At 35.9% G+C, this 21313-nt stretch overlaps 1 protein-coding gene across 2 annotated transcripts in view; it reads right to left on the bottom strand.

The window, feature by feature from the left end:
* The window catches only part of LOC149278354 (histone-lysine N-methyltransferase PRDM16-like), a 173192-nt gene that overhangs the window by 31960 nt on the left and 119919 nt on the right, over positions 1–21313 (bottom strand). For both annotated transcript variants that reach the window (XM_089502085.1, XM_089502086.1), the window contains exon 3: positions 12181–12315. In XM_089502085.1, coding sequence (XP_089358211.1) covers positions 12181–12315 — 135 coding nt within the window. The remainder of the gene's footprint in view (positions 1–12180; positions 12316–21313) is intronic.

Below are 21313 nucleotides of genomic sequence, written 5' to 3'. Positions count from 1 at the left end.
ACAAAAATATATAAATTAAAATGTCTGTATATAAAGGTTATACCAGTTGTTATCTTCATACTGTCTTGACAATCAAAAAAATGAATTCATTAATTTGACTATTCTAAATGAATGCTACAATATATATATATATATATATATTAAGTATTTTTGTTCATGAGAGTAAGGTTTTTTCTCCCCCAAACAACAAAAGCTGGTTGAAATTTTACTCTTTAGACGATATGGAAATATAAATAAAAGAATACAGAAAAAGGTATGTTGATTGTGTATGAAAATATAGCTATACAGAAAATGTCCTAATTTATAGGGAAAACATGGTTATTAAATTAAGAGTAAAATCTGAATTTTAATTTTTTTAAAGTTTATATAGAAAAAAGAATATTCATGTAATTTAAATATAATTATTCACATGTAAATAATATTTTATATATTAATAATACAGTTAGTTCAATCAGAGCTATTTTTAATTTATATTTTTGGAACATTTTGTTTTGTTTTTAGGTTAAAAATTAAGTACCTGTACATTGTTAAACATATATTATTTTAAATCATTTTATTTTCAGTGTTTACCATTTTAAAGGTAATTTCACATTAAATAAATCCTTAGTCTATATTCAGTATCAATGTTTAAAACTGCCATTGTTTAGAACTGCCCTTGTAATATATATATATACATATATATAATATTTACTGGTGTTTTGCTTGTTTTTCTAGCTACCCAACCTTTAATAAATATTATAATTAATAATTGACCAATAATTTAATTTAACAATAATTGATTTAAATATTAACATAAGCAAATTGAGTTAAAACATTCAGTCTTTTTCCCACATATAGAAAAAATAAAATAGCAATTTCATCTTCAAATTCCAACATCTACTGATCTTCTTTTTTAAAACTGATATACATCGCTATGGAAATTAAATAAAAATCCACATTATGGCTGCTAAAGTCTTACCACAATTTATATATTTACCAAAATATCCTAACTTGTGTTTATCTATATAATACAGGCATTTTAACTAAATTTCATTTTAAAGTCTACATTTTATGTTGCTACTAAATGTTCAAACAACCCAAATGTAGCATATTTCATTGTAACAGGCTACTTAGAAAATGCATAAACAATATCTTAATCGCAGAATTGTATATTATTTACCTGGCTTTTATGGGGTATTAGAGTTAAATTTATTTAAAACGATATAAAACGTGCTTCACCAAAGTAACTGCTATGTCAAAGTACGTACAAAATCATTTATACGCACATTACAGTTAAAATGTTTTTGGGCCTTTATTAGGAGTATGATTTTCTGATGCAGCGCAAGTGGAGATTTGTTATTTAATGTAACTGCTGACAATATATCAAACTATATTATTCAAAGGGTATTGCACAATTCCAGATTATTTTGTCCACAAGGGGGCGCCCTCTCCTCACACATCATCCATACCCTGCCATACCAGCGAAACCTGCTCATAGCCCACTTTCTCTCCTAAACGCAGTAATTCACCCCTAGTTATCCAACACAACTTCGTCCCCCCCCAAAAAAAAAAACCAACTCAAATATATGCAAACTTACAAAATACTAACAATAAGATAAAAAAAGATACAATCATGTTAACAGGGGATTCTTTGCTCTTAACAGAAATCAGCAGATCCCCTTGTGATCATCCTGGAAGGTGAAAGTAACTTTTGTTAAGTTGTAACCAGCAGAAATAATCATACACAAAACACAGCGCAACATTGTAGAAAAGTGACAAAACACACACAAAAAAGCACGATCTAACCTTTTTCCTTTGTGTAAGGTGCACCAGCTCAGAGACCTGAGTTGTTTTAAGAGCCTTCCAGTCTGCTATCCCAGTATCAGATGAGTTTGTAGCAAACACCATCCTTCATGCATTAGTGACACACAAAAGCACAGTGTCAGAGTGTGTATGTGTGTGTCCGCCAAGGCCTGAAGATAGCCCTGAACTATCCCTGCCTTTGCATCATCACTGTATCTCCTGAGGTGGGGTTTCTTTGCTGATTATGACTCTCTCAATGGTCTGAGATCCAAGCTGCAGTCACTCCCCCTAATCTCATCTCTCCAGAGGCCCTCCCTACATTATGTCTGTATCAGAGGCTACATGCTGCAAAGTTTTTTCTCTCCCCCCCCCTCCACCACCACCACCTCCTTTGCTTCTTCTCAAACACCATCCAAGTTTTTCAACTCTTGATATATTTTTAGTTGACGTTCTTTCGCAAAACTGCGCAGAAACAGTCGAATCCACGAGCCGGCAGCTAGCACAGCTTTTAATGCTGATTTTTTTTTTTTTTTTAATTATTAGAACTCTCACCTAATAAAACAGTTCTTTAAACAACCTAGAGGAAGCTAAACAAAAGAAAAAGACAAATATTTTCTTTATCCCTACTCTTTGTTCAATTATTTTCACCTCCTTGCACAATTTCTTAAACAGCAAAAGTCAATTATAAAACATTTAAAAAAAAAACACTTGGAATTCCTAGGGTGAGAGCACATTCAGAATAACATATTTTCTTATTTGATTTAATTTTTTGTGATATATTTGTTTAATTTTTACATTTGTAGAAGAATTTAACTAGCGATATCTACACGTTCTTTAATATAAAAAAATGTATTTACTAACGCATCTTATTTTTTATTCAGATTTTTAAATAACAAAAAATCTAAATAGCCCAATTACATATTAATAACATACATAGGTTTGTTGATTTATCGTAAACCTAAAACCTCAAGATGGATTTCTGCACATTTAAATTTTATAAGAAAATTTACTACTTTGGATAAAAAAATAAACATATACATATACAAATATGACATATTTCTTCCATAATTAACAAATAAAAACATTATAAAATATTATTTCAAGGGTGCAATTTTTCATCAAATTTAATTTCTATTTAATATATATATATATATATAACTCTTATCACATACTTGATATAAGACAATATATTTATATATTAATATATTAATATATATTAATATATTCATATATAATATATATTAGGTATAAATATATCCAAAAAGTATTTATTTAATTTTTGTATACCATGATGAACATGTTAATTCTGCTTACTTTAACTTGCATTACTGGCCAGATATGAGCCCTAAATTGCTTTGTCTATTAGGTAAAGAATCATTTTAATGGCACAAATTAAATGTACACCTCTTTAATACTTATGTTGCATTAAGGTCTATTGCTGTGTGTACTCTCCAGTTATATGGTTGATTTAAATACACACAAGCAAACGATGTGCAAATATATAAAAAAAAAAAAAACCCGGAGAATCCTCTGTTTGAGAATAAATCACTAATACACGTGTTTGTTTTATATACTTTCACGGTTTAAAGGATAGGTAACTGTGGTCAGCAGAAGCATAATGGCTGATTTTATTGGTATAATATATCCTCACTCAATTGTTATGATAAACGTACTGGGGAACAGAATTCTCTTATCTAAAGATTATATGTTTCACCTGTCATCTGTATAAACAAAGACCTTACTATTAATTGATTATTTATGTCCTAAATTGCCCCGTGTGTTTTCACACCACTTTTCCGAATCGGGATTTGTAACCCAGAAAATGATTGTTATGGTTTGTTGTTATAGTGGGAATAATAATTACCGACGCTCATATGCAAAGTAAGTGGCGTCCTACGTAAACACGCTCTCATTCAGGAATAATAATTAATAATAATAACAATAATAATAATGATGGTCGTTTCATATATTTTTAAAAACATTTTAAAATAAACAACATCGATAGAAAAATTCGATATCCTGGGATTCAAAACAGAATGAACACAATACTTAAGAACCAAAACATGATGGAGGCATATATTTTATGATGCTCAGACTCAAATATACGTTGATGTAGCTAAAACAATTCTTACAACATTTCTGGTTGTTTTTGTTTAATATTAATAAAACTGTGCAGACTTTTTAATTCCTACATTTAAGGTATTCATAACATATCCTCTATTCTACTTTTTTTTAATGGTCATAAACCACTGTGAGAGATAAATTGGAGTTGCAGACACTATGAAATCAAAGAGGTCATGGGGTAGGACTTATGAAAGGCTTCCGAAAAGTTGTGGGCCACACAAGTAACTTTTTAGGACCTCATCAGGGCTCTGAGCCACCAATTAGACAAAAGTCTTCTACAAACCCACCAGCAATTAAGAAGAGATAGAACCAAAGGTATGTATATATATATATATATATATATAATATGTTTTTGGGCCATCTGGAGCAAATATTCCTGTGGTTAGTCTGTCCAATTCACAGTTGCCTTTAGAATAAAAAAACAACCCCTAGCTTTAGGAGAAGCTGCAGCTCCAGAGTAGCATTGTACCACCTGCTCCATTCATAGTGTAAATTTGGGAGCTCTTTAGGTAGGAAGGCAGTCACATTGAAACCGAAGGGATCGATATCTGTGCATGCGTATGGGGTGGAGGGTCTCATTAGACATCGCGGGAACGCGCACCAGATTGCAGAAGCAAGAAGGCACTCTGTTTGGCTGAACAGATCTCATGTAAACCACATGTGTGTGTATGACGGGGTAGTGCATAGATATAGGGTGAATTGTGCTGATAATTAATAGGGAACTATCATACGCATTAAAATTTAGCAACAACAATAATGATAGCCATAAATATTAATGATAAAAACACAGTTTTTTTATAATCCTGTTATGTTAAAAAATAAAAATAGAGATTACACCTTTTTTTTTCAATAAACAACTCTTTGAGAATTCACACCATGGTTGAAACAGTGTTTTTATAACACGTTATACTTCTGACAAATCCAATTGTTTTGAACAAAGGCTAGCTTCCTGCCCGTCAATGTTCAGAACGTCCAGACATCTGGGCAAAGATTGGCCCGATCTCTCCTGCCCAGATCTGAACAGAGAAGGGAAGAGGAGGAAGTTGCTCCCAATGTGCTTTCTTTGTTTAATTACTTACGAGACTATATTTTTTCTTGACTGGTGGAGAAAGCGTGTATTCTGTGAAACAATTAACTGCATTGTGTTTCCTAGCAATATAAGGATAATTTATTTGTATTGACTACGCGGCCAAAAAAAAAAAAAAGACTTCTAGAGAACTTACTTTACCACGACCTTCGTAGACACGATTGTGATCTTGATACTCTTACTTTCCGTTGGTTTTTGTTTACTTTTACATGATGTAAGTTCTGCTGACTTTCAATTAACCTCTTCCAAGTTCTTCTATCCTCTCTCCTCTATACTGTTGATAGAATATCTATTTATCTATCTATTTATCTATCTACTATTGACATTGAGCACTGTATTCGGCTAAAACAAACACTTCATATCACTTGCATATACTGTAAACGCTTAGAATTATTAGGAACTTTTGCCCTATACCCCAGGGTAACTTGGACCCAATGGTGTAGCAAACATATAAATATATCTGGGCTTTATTCGCATTTAGATTTTCTACCTCCCAATACAAAAACTTTATGTTGAGTACTCATCTAAACTTTACTGTGCTGATACCTAACCGAGGATGCAACCAGGGTCAGACATTTTCAGGCCTAGTATCAATGTAGAGTCCAGGCCCCCCTCTCAGCCATGGTCTGTCATGTTAATCACAACAAAACAAAAACAAAACAAAAATATTGTGCGCAATTTTGGGGAAGAGCGCTACAAGCATTTGGCCACTTGAATATCGAGTACAGTCAAATTTCGCACCAAACTAAAGATGGCCATAACCAGCCATCCTACAGGCAAGGTCCAGGCCTCTACCATTTGCCATTATGGCAACAATTATCAGAGATTAGGGCCGTATCTGACCCAATTTTGAATATTTCCATTTTTGCTAGTTACATGGAAAGTTGCAAAGCCACAATATAAAATCAAATGATCATATGTTTAAACCTGGAAACAAAAGTATAAGCCAGTTCTGTTTCACTGTGAGGTTCCAAACCATAGATGTGAAAGAACCACATTTATATGTAGCGATGATGGAACAACCTTTTCTAATCTACCAATAGAACAGAACATTGACAGTACTCCAAAGATGTTCCTCAAAATACAACTTCAATAGCAAGTAGTTGGAGCAGAAGACGACAGTGACATCCGCAACGTGGACATAAAGAAATGTAAAGAGTTATCCTGTGGGACACGTATGAATTGAGGAGCTTCGGAGGTTGGATTACATATCAGAAGAAGCCAGATCAGAAGACAAAGAATAAATCATATATATGACGATGAGAGGGTAAGGCTCACTGTATATTTCTTGATCGGGTTCTTAGTTTTCATCTTGCATGTGTCTATAACCCATTACTATTCTGTAGGAGCAGTTATGTTATTGAACTATAAGTAAAGGTTATCCTCTACCAACTCTGCTCCAATTTGTTTTGCAACATCATATAGTTAAAGAAGAAATTATACTTTCACTCTGGATTGCCCTTCTTTGTGTAATACATTTATATACTATAGCAATTAGTTTTCTTCTACTAAATGATATGTGTATTATTATTATTATTATTATTATTATTCCATCAGATTCTGCAAGTATTTATTTGATAAGATGTTTGGTGTGCCCAAGATTGGACATATGTACAACATAATATTGTAAATGTTATAAATTGCCTCCAGTTGTTGTCAACCTTTACATATAAAAAAGTGTTAAATTCTACTAATAAAAAACATTAAATTAAATACAATAAATGTTTCAGCTCGATACACAACATAATTTACTGTCTAAGTTATTTAATATCAAGTAATTAATGTGTTTTCATACGTACTTCTTTATCTAGCTAGATATTCTAGATAGATCTTCTTTCCAAATAGCACCCAACCTTTAAGAAGCTTTTCCTGTGTATATGGCAATAGCCTATCAGTGCTTGCATTTGTGCCACATGAGAAATAAGTGTTCCCGTCAAAATATTATCAATATAGGGGACAATGTTTAAAGAATTATTTCCGGGAAATATTTATTCAGACTAGGTATGATGTTTCCAATTCTGCACATAGTTAGAAAAGTGTTACTTTCAAGTGAGTGGGTGAAAAATGACAAATTCATGTTGAAAACCAAAGACATTAAATATGTTGGTGATAATTACATGTGGTTATAGTGTGGTGTACACAACTTGTTTGAAAACTAGCCTCACTCATGTAGTAAGGGACATATACGATGCTGCAAAGTACCTGCACCAAGTAAGCAGAAGCTTTACAAAACCTTAACGCATGTAACTACCTTATTAAATTGTAAAAATTACCCCTCAAAAAATAAACTTTAAAAAAAAAAAAAATTACAATTTGAATGATCCATTATTAGTTAGAATTAAAATTTGCATGAGACAACTTGGATGGAATACATCATACCCCTAATCAATATGATATCTGTATCATCATACTTGGGGCAGTTTCCGTCCCTGCAAAATTCTTAGGTACCCTTTAATTTCCAAAAATGTATTTTTGATTTATAGGAATGGGGGTACTCATTAAAGAAAAATATTACAAATGGAGTACATGGTTTGTAAAACATAGATACCAGGGTGCTCTGTGGGAACAAAATATCGAGAAACGCTATCTTACTCTTCTACCCGCAAACCCTTTTAAGTAAATAACACTTCTTTTTATTTCCTTCACACACAGTATAGTAAAAAAAAAGACTCTGTGTAGCTGGAATATGCGTTTCCTTTTTATACTAGACTAACACCTCTTAATATGTATTAACCACAGTGGGTTGGTACATTGGTTGAGTTATGAATTCACACGCACTTGCTCAGCGTAGTCGTCGCCACAAACCCACTGGTAACTTGTTCAGCAAACAAGCTTGTTTGGGCAGCCACAGATCCTGATCATGCCTGGAGGGGCATTGATTAACCATTATATATATATATATATATATATATTTTTTTTTTTATTATTATTTATTTATTATTATTTTTATTTATTTATATTTATTATTTTTTTTATATATATTTTTTTTACTTTCTTATAGTGAATCTTAAAAGGTAACATTTCTAAACAAGTACTGGAAAAACGCACTTAGAGTAAATTAAACTATTTTACTTCTCACCTCTTTACATTGTAGCCCATACAGGAACATAGTTTATGTGTGAGTCAAGCATCGGCTTCTTAATGTTTATTTTAATAGTCATTTTGAAAAGTACATAGATAAACAGTGGACTGTCTCTGCTAATATACCGCATCTGCTTCCATTGTTAAAAGGGCAGAGAGAAAGTGCGTCTATTGCCCAAATCGTAACTAGAACCTTAGCATAATATTGTAACTGAACGCCCCCCCCTTTGAATAGTCCGTAATTGAGTGTGGATGACCTTTCAAGCTTGAGAATAGAATAAAAGAAACATTTTTACCACCAGGGTGATAATTTGAAATAATGCAATTTACATTATCCCTATTCATATCGGACTGCAGATTGTCATAATCAGCCGTCTGAAGACTAAACTGCAAAGCCCGACCTTGACGTTCTTCCTATGGATGGTTCCTTTTTAAGTGTTGAAACTCCCGGTTATCAATCACTATTGTCTGCTCTTCAATTAAGCACACAAGACCTTTTTATTTTTACCATCTGGGATGACCTAAGAGGTTCCATGGCTGGAAGACAAAGTCTGAATGTGGCGAAAGCTTCCTGAGCCGCTCAATGGAATATCTGTCGCACGGTGTGGCTTTTTAATCGCTTGCTATTCTTAGGTAAGTATTTTATTCTGATTGTGAGGCTTAGGCGCTGGAAGTGATTAGACATATGTGATTACAGCCCTGTAGTTATCATTTGGCAGCTTTGGTGGAGAGTGAATGAAAGGTGGAAGCGACTAAAACTTGCGTAAAACAAAAGGCTACTATAATTTATTTTATCACTCTATTATATAACGCAAATTAGAAATGTATTACGATTTAATGAAAGAAAATAGCAGACATAGAATTCCGTGGGATAAGCATTGCTTACAATACATCTTTATTTGCCATCATTATTTGTGTTTTTTCTTCTTTTATAATAAATAAATAAAATATTTAATTTTATTTTATTTATTTCATTTGTTTTTGGTATGGACGAACGTGTATATTATCCACTTAAATAGGAAATACTGTCCTCTACCAACAAAATATTGTTTTTCCAATCAGAAGCTTATAAACTTTTCTTGAATTTTTAGGACATCTGGGGACAGAATGAAAGTTTCCGTGGCTGCTTCTTTATTATGGTGTCATACCTAAAGCTGGGGGGTGGTTTGGTGAAAGAAAGATCATTTCAAAAAAAGACTGTAGCGTCCACTGGGATTCTTAGATATCCATTCAGGATTCCCAGTAAGTAATGGCTTTTTGTTAAAATTAAACACAGTGGTTTCAGTATGTAAAGGGCTGCCTTTTATACTCAGAAATCTATGAAAGCATCAGCATAACCTTGAGTCAAGCTTTGCCCAAACTGATCGCTATACAGGTAGACCAGTGGACAACAGACTTTCTTTTTTCTTATATAGCCAGATATATATTAATCCTCCTAATAAATCTTGTCCGTAATCCCACTTTGCTATTTTTATTTCTTAGTTATATGTTTGTTCCATTCAAAAATCTCTAGGTTCTGGGTGCTTGGTTTATGAATAGATAGGTAAACCCTAATGGGGGGGGCAAAAACGTTACAGGGATATTGTCTCTTTGGAATGTTCTCGTATGAAAAATGTCTTCTACAATTCATTTTTGATTTGTGGTTTATTTTTGGATTTTTTGGATAATTTTGCAGCCTTTATGCTATGCTTCTTCGGATGGAATCATATTTTCCACAGTGGCTAGTGAGTAATAGAATACTTCGTCCTGATCAGAGTCACGAAGGGGGAAACTGGGGAAGAAAAGAGGACCTAGTGCTTTATGGCCAGTAGCCGCAAAATGACACATGCGCGGCTGTGCGTATCGGCTGCAAATGAAACCACTGGATGTGCCGCAAAAGTGGCAGCTAAGGTTAGGTGTCCCTCGACATCCGGCATCAGCCCCCCAGGTATGTCATGTCTTCTGGCTCCCCTTATCACTAGGGTATTTAAATGGTCTACTCTGCTGAATCCATCGGGATACAAGCCTATCTCCCAGTGGGTCTGGTTAAAAACCCATCTTTATTGACAAGAATAAGCCCCCCTCCAACTGATCAATATGCTAATAAAATGTTTTTAATCCTTATGCGTTCTTAATGAATCTATTCAACCTGGATACTTCTTTTCCCTCTTATCTTCTGACAACAGAATAAAAATTCTGGTTAAACAAAAACATAGTAGAGTTCATATTTAGAAAGTATGTTTTTTTTCCATAATCGTCCCGTATTACACAGTTCATTCCGACGCACTGTGTCGATGGTTTCTGTCTGGCCAAGGAAAATTAGCCATTCTTTAAGACACTCTTTTCAGTTGGCACAGGGATGGTTATTATGTAATCCTCTATTAAAAACAAGAGGTATGTTTTCTTAAATATCAAGTTAGTTATTTTATGCAAAACGCATATATTACATCTGAACCCTCTATTTTGTTAATAGGAACCTCCACTGCTGTTTTCCAGACAAAGGCAAACTTATTCTACAGTGTAGGCACAGACTATCTATCCATCACTGTCAACTTTCAACTACAACTGTCTTCTGTTCTTACCAGGGGGAAAAAACTCAATCAATCTCCATTGAGGCTCTTTTTTTTTCATCGTCAGAGACCAGAATCTATGATTGTGGTCAATGGCGTTTCAGTTTTGCAATTAGGGCAGGGGTCTTTGGGCCAGATGATTCTTACCACATCAAATCCATCGGTAGCGTCCTCCTTGTTTATACAGAGGAGGACTAAATATTCCTAAAGCTCTCTTGTTTTTCTTTCCTCCAGAGGTGAGCGATCACGCTCCGAGATGCTTGTGGCGAGAGTATATTAAAAAAAAAAGCCATGTCAAAACGCAAGAATAAAATGAAATTCTATTAAATTCTGTAACGTTCTATAAATATTTTTCAAGAATGCTTATTTTTTTTCCCGTTTAAAACTAATTGTGCTTTACAATAACGCCGCGGATTAGATAAATTACAGGTTAAAGGTTTATTAATTCAAATCACTTTTTTTAATACTTAAGTATAGTTTTTGTATTATCATGCAAAGTATGAAAATAATGGATAGCTATGCTTGTGTGGAGACTTGGGAGGTTAATGTGTAGGGGGGTAGACAAAAAAACAAGAAGGGGGCTTCCCAGTTCTACATGAAAAAATAATAGGAGAAAAAAGGAACGACTCTTGATATAAACCTGATACGGGATAATGAAATAATTATGATGCTTTTGTAATGTATTTTGGTGAAAAAAAGTCTTCCAGACCCTCGCCTAGTGGTGGGTGAGTTGGTCGGTGCCATGGGACACAAGACACGCTATGAACAAGCCAAGACTGAGCCAAACCAGCTTTACGCATAAGAAGACTCCATCTCCCTCCTATACCTTCCACTGTTTGTGGTTCGTGATCCAGTCTAGTGAAAGGGTTAATCGGGTCAAGTATACAATATCGGACCACTTACGTAGTTATCCATGTCTTATTAACCAGAAAAATGCTCGTCGCCGGTAAGAACGATATTTCAGATCTAAACTTCCAAGTCTCTCTTTATGGCGAGATGCAAACATACAGTATATATATAAAAATACCAGTAATAATCAATCAAGCGTCAGTATCGCGGGGGCTTTTTTTTTTTTTCCCAAGGAGAAAGACTGTGTTTATATTATACATGACCAGAGGGTACTTGCCAATCAACGGTGGCGGTTGGTAATTGTGTGCGTGATTGGATCAGTATGCCTTTGAATGAACACTTGGGGTTTAATCAAAGTGATTGAGTTGTGTGAATCGAGCTTTGGTCAGCAGAGATCAAAAATCTTTTTTTTGCCTTTAAAAAGGCTAGCATGGAGCGTATTGTGGCCTTAGCCGAAAAAGGTACGTTCCACTTCAAGCGGGAAAGGCACCACAGTTCCAAAGACTCAAGGTAGACACACACAATAACATTAGGGGTCCCTGGTGATTTCTATGTCATTTTTTTAGCAGGGACGGCAAATTTTCTTGCTACAGATACAGGCAGATATATTGGCCAGAAGTCACCTGATTGATTGAGGGAAGACATTTAAAGAGTCTGAGCACCGTCTATATAAAATATATGTCAGTGTAGTAGAAGGTTCCATGTTACCTGATCATTTAGATGACAGACGGCGAGGTTTTGATCGTCACATGAGCAGGCCATCCGGATAAACTTAAGCCAGTTCCCACTTCCCATCTGGTGGTTTTCTAGGCAAAGTTTTTCATTCCCTATTTCATCAGAAATCTGAAAGCAGAAGAGAAAAAAAAGGCTTTAACCGTTGTTTTTGATGGAAAAATTATTTTTTTGGTGTAGGTACTAAATTAAAAAGTAAATTGGCCTAAACAGAAGCCTCATGTTGTCCACAACTTTATTCATCAGGGTAATAATCTTTCCAATTGACATATAATAAGGGGACCCATATTTTGTTCATAGAAATTGCTATATTTCAAAGAATTATGTTAACCAAAAGAAATCAGAATGAATCCAGTTATAAATACTACCCATCTTCTATCCAGGCATATAGGGAAAGGGTTTGAGTTATTAGATTGCTATAACAACTAACAGCAAGTGCGTTGGGCTGTTGTTATAGCAATCTAATAACTCAAACCCTTTCCCTATATGCCTGGATAGAAGATGGGTAGTATTTATAACTGGATTCATTCTGATTTCACTATCCCCAAACTCTGCAAGATACAGGTTAAGGTATAAAGTATATACCAACAAGCATTCATGTCCATGACTACATGTAACCATGCCTTCAAAACATCTTTCACAACCTTCTTCTCTATGAAAACGAGACAACGCTGTTATACAGATGGCAACCCAATGTCAGACGCGGCTAATAGCCTAAATTTATTGTACGGCGCACTAGGGATGATTATTGCTTCACTGGTAATAAACATAGAAAAAGTTTAAAAACAACACAAAAACCAACTGGTCCAACCGGAGAACGGAATCAAGACCACAGGATTACGATCTTGAATCCCGCTGTCTCGCCAAGCTCTACCTTTGTCCTGAAAAGCTGGACGGCAGGATAGAGTGGCAAAATCAGGACTGTCCCGCACAAAGTAGGACAGTTGGAAGGCATGGTTACATGTAGTCATGGACATGAATGCTTGTTGGTATATACTTTATACCTTAACCTGTATCTTGCAGAGTTTGGGGATATAGATATGGAGATGTACGGATATTCTCTAGATGAGCGGGTTAAACTGGTTCACACAGAGCGTCTAACTAGGGCTTAATTCATGGTGAAAGCCATGGGAATAAGCATGCGACGATGGCCTTTGACAATCATAGCTAGAAGCAATGAATACTGTACACAATTGCGTTACTGTTATTCCATTGTGTACAGAGTGTTAGTAACAATCCGAAAAGACCTCAATCACACGGTGGTGCTGCAGCTGAATGGAGCAGTGAAGTCCCCATATAAAGTTCTCTGTTATCGATGCTACTTTGTATCTGGGAAAACTGTCCAGTGATCTTCATTGTAGCATAACCTCTGCTCTTTGTTCAGCTTTGATAATATATGTCACCATCAGAGACATATCTTGGCTCGTTGCTGGCCTAGTCCTGACCCAGGGCAGTTCCACAGCCACCCCACCACCACTTGCCTATGAGGCCACAGTCCACTACGCTGAGCACCGGTATATAACCTCAAATCCCAGTACACTGCATGTGCGGCATGGAGTAAGGTCACTGTGAAGGCTGTGCCAGCTAGGCACAGTGCTCCATCGTGTATATGGGTCGGTCACAAGGGTGTTCCCAACAGGGGCAATGGTGCCCGGGAAGCCTGATAGGGCCGATCTGCCCCAGGTTATTCCGCAGATGGGCTGCCACCCCCTGGAACTGCTGGGTTGGCCAATACACCACTCTGAATACGTATAGGAAGCGTATTATTGTGTGTTAGATAGCAGAACGGATTTTGTAAGGTCAATGAGTTTAAAAATATATAGAATAAACCTCATTTTGGGACTTAAAACCAAATAAACTGATTCAACCAGATGCCAAAATATAATACTCGAATAGGCAGTTTCTCGGCCATCTACTCATATAGTTTTTGGAGAATAAGTATAGAGTTTTTTAAATATACATATGACACGGGTACCGATGTTTCTGATATATTTAATATTTTCCCCAATTTCAAACAGCCTATATTTTTTTCCTGGAAAAATAATGCCTTTTTTAAACAATCTTTGAAAAGCGGCTTATGTTGAACATCAATGGGTATAACACTTTAATTTTGACAGCAACACTTTTGCCTTCATCAACCAAGACCAGCCTATCAAAATATGAATCACTCCCAAAAATAACCACCTAAATTTCCTTTTTCTGCCACTAATATTGAAAATGTTTAAATAAATTATCCACGCTGGAATCTGTGCTTTATAAAAGTGAAGACATTAGGGGAAACATTAACTAATTTGTACCCTTATAAACTCTGCTTGGTGTTACGATAAGTGGGGGGTCTCATTTATCTCTCACCCAACTGGGTTATGCCTAGTTAGATAGAGAACCTGGTATAATTATTATGATTTTGCCGGTTCTTGTAAAACCCACACAAATAACCCTGTTGTTTTCAAGTTCTCTGTATTTTACACCTCTAATGTTATATAAAAGCGTATATTTTCATTATCGTCAGTTACTTTTCCATTTAGAGAATTTTGTTTTATGAAGTTGTGGGATCCTTTTTATTTAGCTTTTTACCTATTATTGCACCTATATAAACCCCCTTCCTTAGCCCACATGGAATTTTTTATTTGATTTATAAGAGACTTGTTTTGTTGTATTCCAAGCCCTTCTTGTACATTACATGTAATATTCCCCTTCTTCTAACTTCACTAAAGTTATTGAACAAGTTATTGCTCATACAAATGTGTCTCATCCATTCATTCTTGGTAGTGGCAATTAAAAGAAAGGCATACTTGAAAGTATAGGGTTAATAACGTCATTTTACTTTATTTTTATTTTACTTTATATTATTATCTTTTATTTCAATGTAATGTTGTCAAACAAGCTGGCTATCTATAGTTACAATCCAAAGACTAGTACTCCCTATGGGTCAGAAGTTTTAAAAGTTTTAGTATATAACCAATATAGGTACAGTATATGCTGCGCTGCAGAATCTATAGATACCCTATAAATAAAATGTAATGTAATAGTCCATGAGCCTCTAGCACATTTCCTAACCGAATTCTAATGTTTACGTCGCCTGGAGACATCTCCAATTTTTGTGAATTTAATTCACTGATAGTTTTATAGCAACTTACATAATGTTCTCTTACTAAAAATAAATCGCAGCCGTTACCTGGCCAGCTATGACAGCCCCCCCCCCATACTTACAAAGTGTCCATAAACCCTTTTTAATCTAGATTAATGATTGAATACTTTCATCCTTTATGTCTCCGTGATACAAAAACAGTTCTCTTAGCAATGAAAGCATCCTGATTAACATATCATCATCTTTACCTCCTTGTGTTCAATCCCACTCCTTCCTTTGGAAAGCTCTCCCCCTACCCGGTAGCCGCGCTCAAATACAAGATGATTTAGAAAGAAACCAAAGGGAGTGATCAGCGGGTAGAACACCCGTGCAATTTCCTTTCATAGTAAAATCATTCCAATCTGGGTCTTATTCACCGCTTATATGATGGTACCCATTGCTTCCAACGTATACTGACTCATATAAACTAGTCTCGGATAGGGCGTACAATTTAATTCTTTACAGATGGAAATGTATGCCCCCTTTCCAGTTTACGCAATTAAAACTCTTTCTTTTTCTTTATACACTGTCAGATCACAGCAGCTTAAAAAAAATTTGACTTGTCAAAACAAAACACACTTTAGAAGAAAAATCCTTCAACGTTCATTTGTTTTATGGAATAGATTTCACAGTTTACTCTCTTAGGTCAAATTCTGTGGCGCTGGATTAGTTACATACAACTAGAATAACATAAATGCATATGATAGATTTTCACGCATCAGATCAAAAGTGCTCCATGGATTCTTTTAGAAACCCTCCAGAACAATGATTTGGGGTTTTATTTAATAAACCGGAGGTATCCAGGTGAGTTGGACAATTCTACTCGCTGACTTCATTATAAATGGCCAACTCACATATTTGGGAGAGTGGCTTTGTGAAGGGCCAGGGCTAGTCACGTCAAGTGTCGGGGGCTAAACCTAGACAGCCTTGAGCAGGTTGGTGGGTAGTGGGCATGATTCAAATACTGCTCCCCTGTCCGGAGAAACTCACTCAGAGACCCAGGGAAGCAAGGCTATTCTCAGAGACTCCAGGTCAGACCCAAAGAGCTCCTAGGTATGGCCAACCCAACCCTCTACTTGTACAAGAAGAGTTGAGCTGGTAATGTGTAATGCATTGTTCATGTGAGAAGAAGTCATCTCATCTATTTAACTATGCTTCATGCAGGGTCAGCTTAGCCCTTCCTGTGGCAGAAACTAGCTAGGTGGGCCCTACGTGATACAGTGATTTTATCGGGGCTAAACTATGGGATTTTGTAAAAAAAAATATTATAATATGGATTGTTTCCTGAAATGATACCTGCTTGAGAGTAGGAGATTCAGCTGGATGGAATACTTGAGATGTAAAATTCTAAAGCCATAAGTGGATTAACAAATCCATGGAAGAATTTTTTTTTACTTTTTTTTTTACTTTTTATTTATTATTTTCATCTTCTAAATCTCCTCCAGAAGTGTAGTGAACTGGTTTGTCTGATTAATGGGGGCACAGTGGGTTAAGCAGCTCATGTCTGGCCATGAGCTACCTGTTGGGGGTCCCTGATTAAGAACATTAAAATAAGCGAATGAGAAGCAGAAACCTCAAAGGCCCCCAAGGCATCTCCACATTTTACAGAACTCATTTACTAAAATGATTGTAATTTACTTTTTATGATCAATGTATTTTGTGTGAAACCATCATTTTTACCATTTGTCAAAAAGTGTTATTTTTTTTTCCCCCCATGAAAATTTCCGTACCTCCCGATACTTGAACAAAAGAAATTAACAAGAACCCAGCTAACGAACGCTGCATAACATTGAACGTAGAGATATCGTAGAAAAGAGAAAAGCATTTTGATTTCCATCAAGAATGAAATTGCCCACTAATGAAAATATAAAACAAGCTCATTAAATAAATTGCACATTTTGTTTTGGAAAAGAGTTACTGGTATGCTTTAATGTCTGCAATGTTATGGGTGCACCGGCAAGGCACATAAAGATATATTGCGAGCCATGTGTTCGGGGCATGCGGCCGTATATGTGTGTGATTATGTAGTTCGTTAAAGCAATATACTTTGAGTTCTGCACAAGAGGTGTTTTTGACTTTATCCAGAGCTATGTGGCTAACACCTATAAAAAAACAATCGCTACTACAACACCCACATTGACGTTTGATGCCCTGAATTTAACAACAAGGTTACCTAATCTCCAAAAGTGAAATCTGTGGTTAATGTCACACCAGTTACTGTAGCATAAACATGTTCTGTAGCGTTGGTCCACCAAATGTAAAGTTTCTAGCACATGTGTTTTGTGTAGGCTGATGTTTGAGGCTTGCAAATTCACAGAGTCACTTTTTTATATATAAATGGCTATTCTACAGGTAAGTGAAACAGGAACACTAGAAGACTAATGGGCGATAAGATGAGATTCCATCACCCATTGGATGGATACATGACGTTAGGCCAGACTGAGAATAATCCATACATAGAGTTTGTATGTAGAAGATCCTAGCTCTATTGGGTCAGGATCTTCTTTCCTTTTTTTTCTTGATCCTTACTGCATTTTACTTGCTTTGGCCGTTATTATTGTGATATACATGTTTACAGCTGTCACACACAGATTGCGCTGCTACATTAAAATGTCAGAATCCATAGAAAAGTCGTCATGGTATAATTCAAGCATGGCCGTATTTAATGAAGTCTTATTTGAGGCTGCATGATTAGTATTTAAATGCACTTAAGGCGCGTTCAAATTCCAAAGGAAAAACCACTAATTAAAAAAAAATCCACATGTGAAATTAACTCTACTAAAGGATCTTCTGTTGAATACAGCTAACCTAATATATACCTAATATATTTATTTTAGAAAAGTCTCAGGAATGTGCAAAGTGCTTTACAATATATATATTTTATGGAGCTAGAAACAAAACCGTGTGTATTTTAAATTCTCTGCTAGGAAGGAATAACCACATTTTTTTTACTTTTTTTAATGCACTCATCAGATAATTACATGCCTACAAATGTATAATGTATGAATATATATATATATATATATATATATATACTGTAAATGTAAATACTTAAACCTTAACCACCTATTCTGTAAATATAAATATAAATAATAAAAAAAAAATTGAATTACCGTATTGGCTTGGATATAGGCCGCCCCCGTATATAGGCTGCACCCTAAAAGTTTGGTGCTTTATTAAAGAAAAAGTTTTTTTCTTTAAAAAAGCACCAAAAAAACATGCTGCCACTGTCCTCCCCCCGAGATATGCTGCCACTGTCCTCCCCCCGAGATATGCTGCCACTGTCCTCCCCCCCGAGATATACTGCCACTGTCCTCCTCCCACCCCCAGAGATATGCTGCCACTGTCCTCCCCCCCCCCGAGATATGCTGCCACTCTGCCCCCCTCGATTTACCAGAGCAGACTCCCGGGTGTCTTGCGGGGCCGGCGGGGGACATCTACGCAATACACGGATACAACTTCCGGTGCCGGCACCCCCCCCGTGGAAAGTGCTGGCAGGGGAGGCTGTCTGAGCGTATCGGGGAGTAGGATGCAGGTCCCCTGCACCGCTGCGGGGGATCTGTTTCCTAACCCCGCTGCCTGCCCGGCGCCCGGGACTGCATGTCCCGGGCGTCGGGCGCTAGACCCCGAATATAGGCCGCACCCCCACTTTAAAGACTTAAAGTGGGGGGAAAAAGTGCGGCCTATATTCGAGCCAATACGGTATTTAATCCTCTATTATTTTTGTGTGGCATGCGTAACAGAATTTGGTAGGTATATATAAAAAAAATAAGAAGTTTATGTTCATATGGGTCAATATGGTAAGCTAATAATAACCACAATATAGAAAATCAATTTAATAAAGACATTAATGGACAAAGCAGATCCCGAGAGGTAATCCTCTCTAAACCTCGCTCACCGTTGTGAACTTCTGGTGATGTCGATTTACTCATAAACATGAAATTCCTTCTAGTAATTAACACGCTTCCTGGGGATCCGGCAGATCCTTAATGAGAAATGTATCAGCTGACACCAAACGCAACTGTGGAAAGCCAACTGGATTGTTCGACCCCAGCTTACTCATAGGAACGCGTAAAAAGGCAAAGCAGCGTTCTAAATGTGAAGAGGGTGGTTATTGTACAATATCTGTACTTACGGAAAGTCCATTTTATTTCTAATGGTAATTGTGAAGTAACAATAGCTGGCGGCCTATGAAAAGAATTCAAAAGGAATCTGAGCTCTTCTCCTTGTATAATTTTACTATGGGGGGTACACAGTGCTTAAGGGTCATAGCCGTCCATTATAGATCACTGTAGGTTGAGCTGGACAAGTTCCTAATTTCCCATTGTGATAACCAATCATAAAAAAATATTTATAGTTTGTCTTTAAAATGTTAAAGTTGATTAAAGAATTGTGTATTATTGATAATTAGAGAATAGGTCAACCTTCTAATTTTCAACCATGAAATGATTTGCTTCTATTAATCTGTATTATATTCTGGAAACATTATGCTAAATATCAATTCTCACTTGGAAGCGTACTTTCGCTTGAAAAAAGTAATATTACTGCACAAAAGTGTTGTTTTTCTGGCAGTCGATTCAATACCAACCATAACCACAAATGTTGTCACATAAACTAGCGAGTCGGAGTCCGATGTTTGCGTCACCTTTATGTTTTCATTTTTTTTTTTAAAACTAATTTTTTAAGATAAAATTAGAAATAATTTGAAATGTATACAAGCATCAAGATCCAAATCGTTCTTGTCTATTTAGTTATTAATAGGAGGCATTGCTAATAATATTTTCATTATAATAGAAATAGGTGGTTATAGATTTCTTTACTTCCTTAACCGATGTTGGCATTAAAGCTTTCCAAACCAGGTTATACATTTTTTGTACAGTAAAGATCCCCTCCTGGATTCAATAATGAACCCCATGCCTAGGGGGAACTCAATGGCCAAGGTTGTAAATGTCCTTTAAGGTCTTCTGCTCATGGGTGGGTTCACTGGTGGTTCACTAGACCAGCTGAACCTGGGAGGTAAGTTCTATAGCAATGTTCATTGTTCAAAGTCTGCAGATCTTATTCTTAGAAGGAATTGGAATAGGAAGCAAGCTCTTCAATATTTCCTAAACCCGATAAATATGGGCAAGCTAAATTTGAGATATATTTTGTTTGGTTCTTAAGAACATTGTTCTACACAGTCAAGCTCTAGAACCCTATGCAAACCTTCACAACTCCAGCAGCTCACTTTTCTAGCATAATCATTCTTATTTGAAGTTAAAAGCCTGCGAAGTAACAACATTTTAAGCATTGAATGTGCTTCTTGGATGCTAAAAGTCTTCTAGCACTGAAGACGTGAGCCAATATTTCTAATGAAAATTCCTCTTTCTGTTTAACATTACTAATGTGATTGGAGTTACTTATCATTTTAGTAAGCTAAAAAGGAAACTAGGAAAGCTATTTAGGCATACATTAAAATATTCCGTCAATGCCTGGCTGTAGTAACTGGGTAAACTGGGAACACAGCCAGCTTCGACTGTTTGTAAACAGTAGTACCGCCGGGATCATGTCGTACGTCCGTAACAAAGAATGGCCATTTTACCTCTGATATATCAGAAATATAGAAACATACACTGAAAATATTTCTTAAAAATTAGTTAGAGTATGTACTTTCAACACAGGGGTTATTTATTGGAGGACTCTGCTGTTTGTTAAATACACTCTTCTCCCAGTTTTTCTGTATACTTAATAAAACCGACCAATGGGATTTACATTTCAAAAATCCACATTTTAGGAATCGATGTTATGCGTATGCTATGGGAGCAGTCGTCTTAACTTTCTGCTTTGGGGTTTTGATGAATAATCGTCAACGGTTTGTTACTTTGCCGTTTTCCTCGAAGCTGGGTGGTTCTTGGTAGCTTTCTAAGAGTTAGTGTGATGGGAAGGGAGATGACTTCAGAAATGGGGGAGAACCTCTTAAAAGGTTAAGGGGCTTCATGTCAG

The sequence above is a fragment of the Sceloporus occidentalis genome, unplaced genomic scaffold, assembly GCF_023333645.1.
Source record: "Sceloporus occidentalis isolate IW3139 unplaced genomic scaffold, rSceOcc1.0.p SCAF_193, whole genome shotgun sequence".
NCBI classification, from domain to species: Eukaryota; Metazoa; Chordata; class Lepidosauria; order Squamata; family Phrynosomatidae; genus Sceloporus; species Sceloporus occidentalis.
This window is presented reverse-complemented; position numbering and strand designations above follow the sequence as displayed.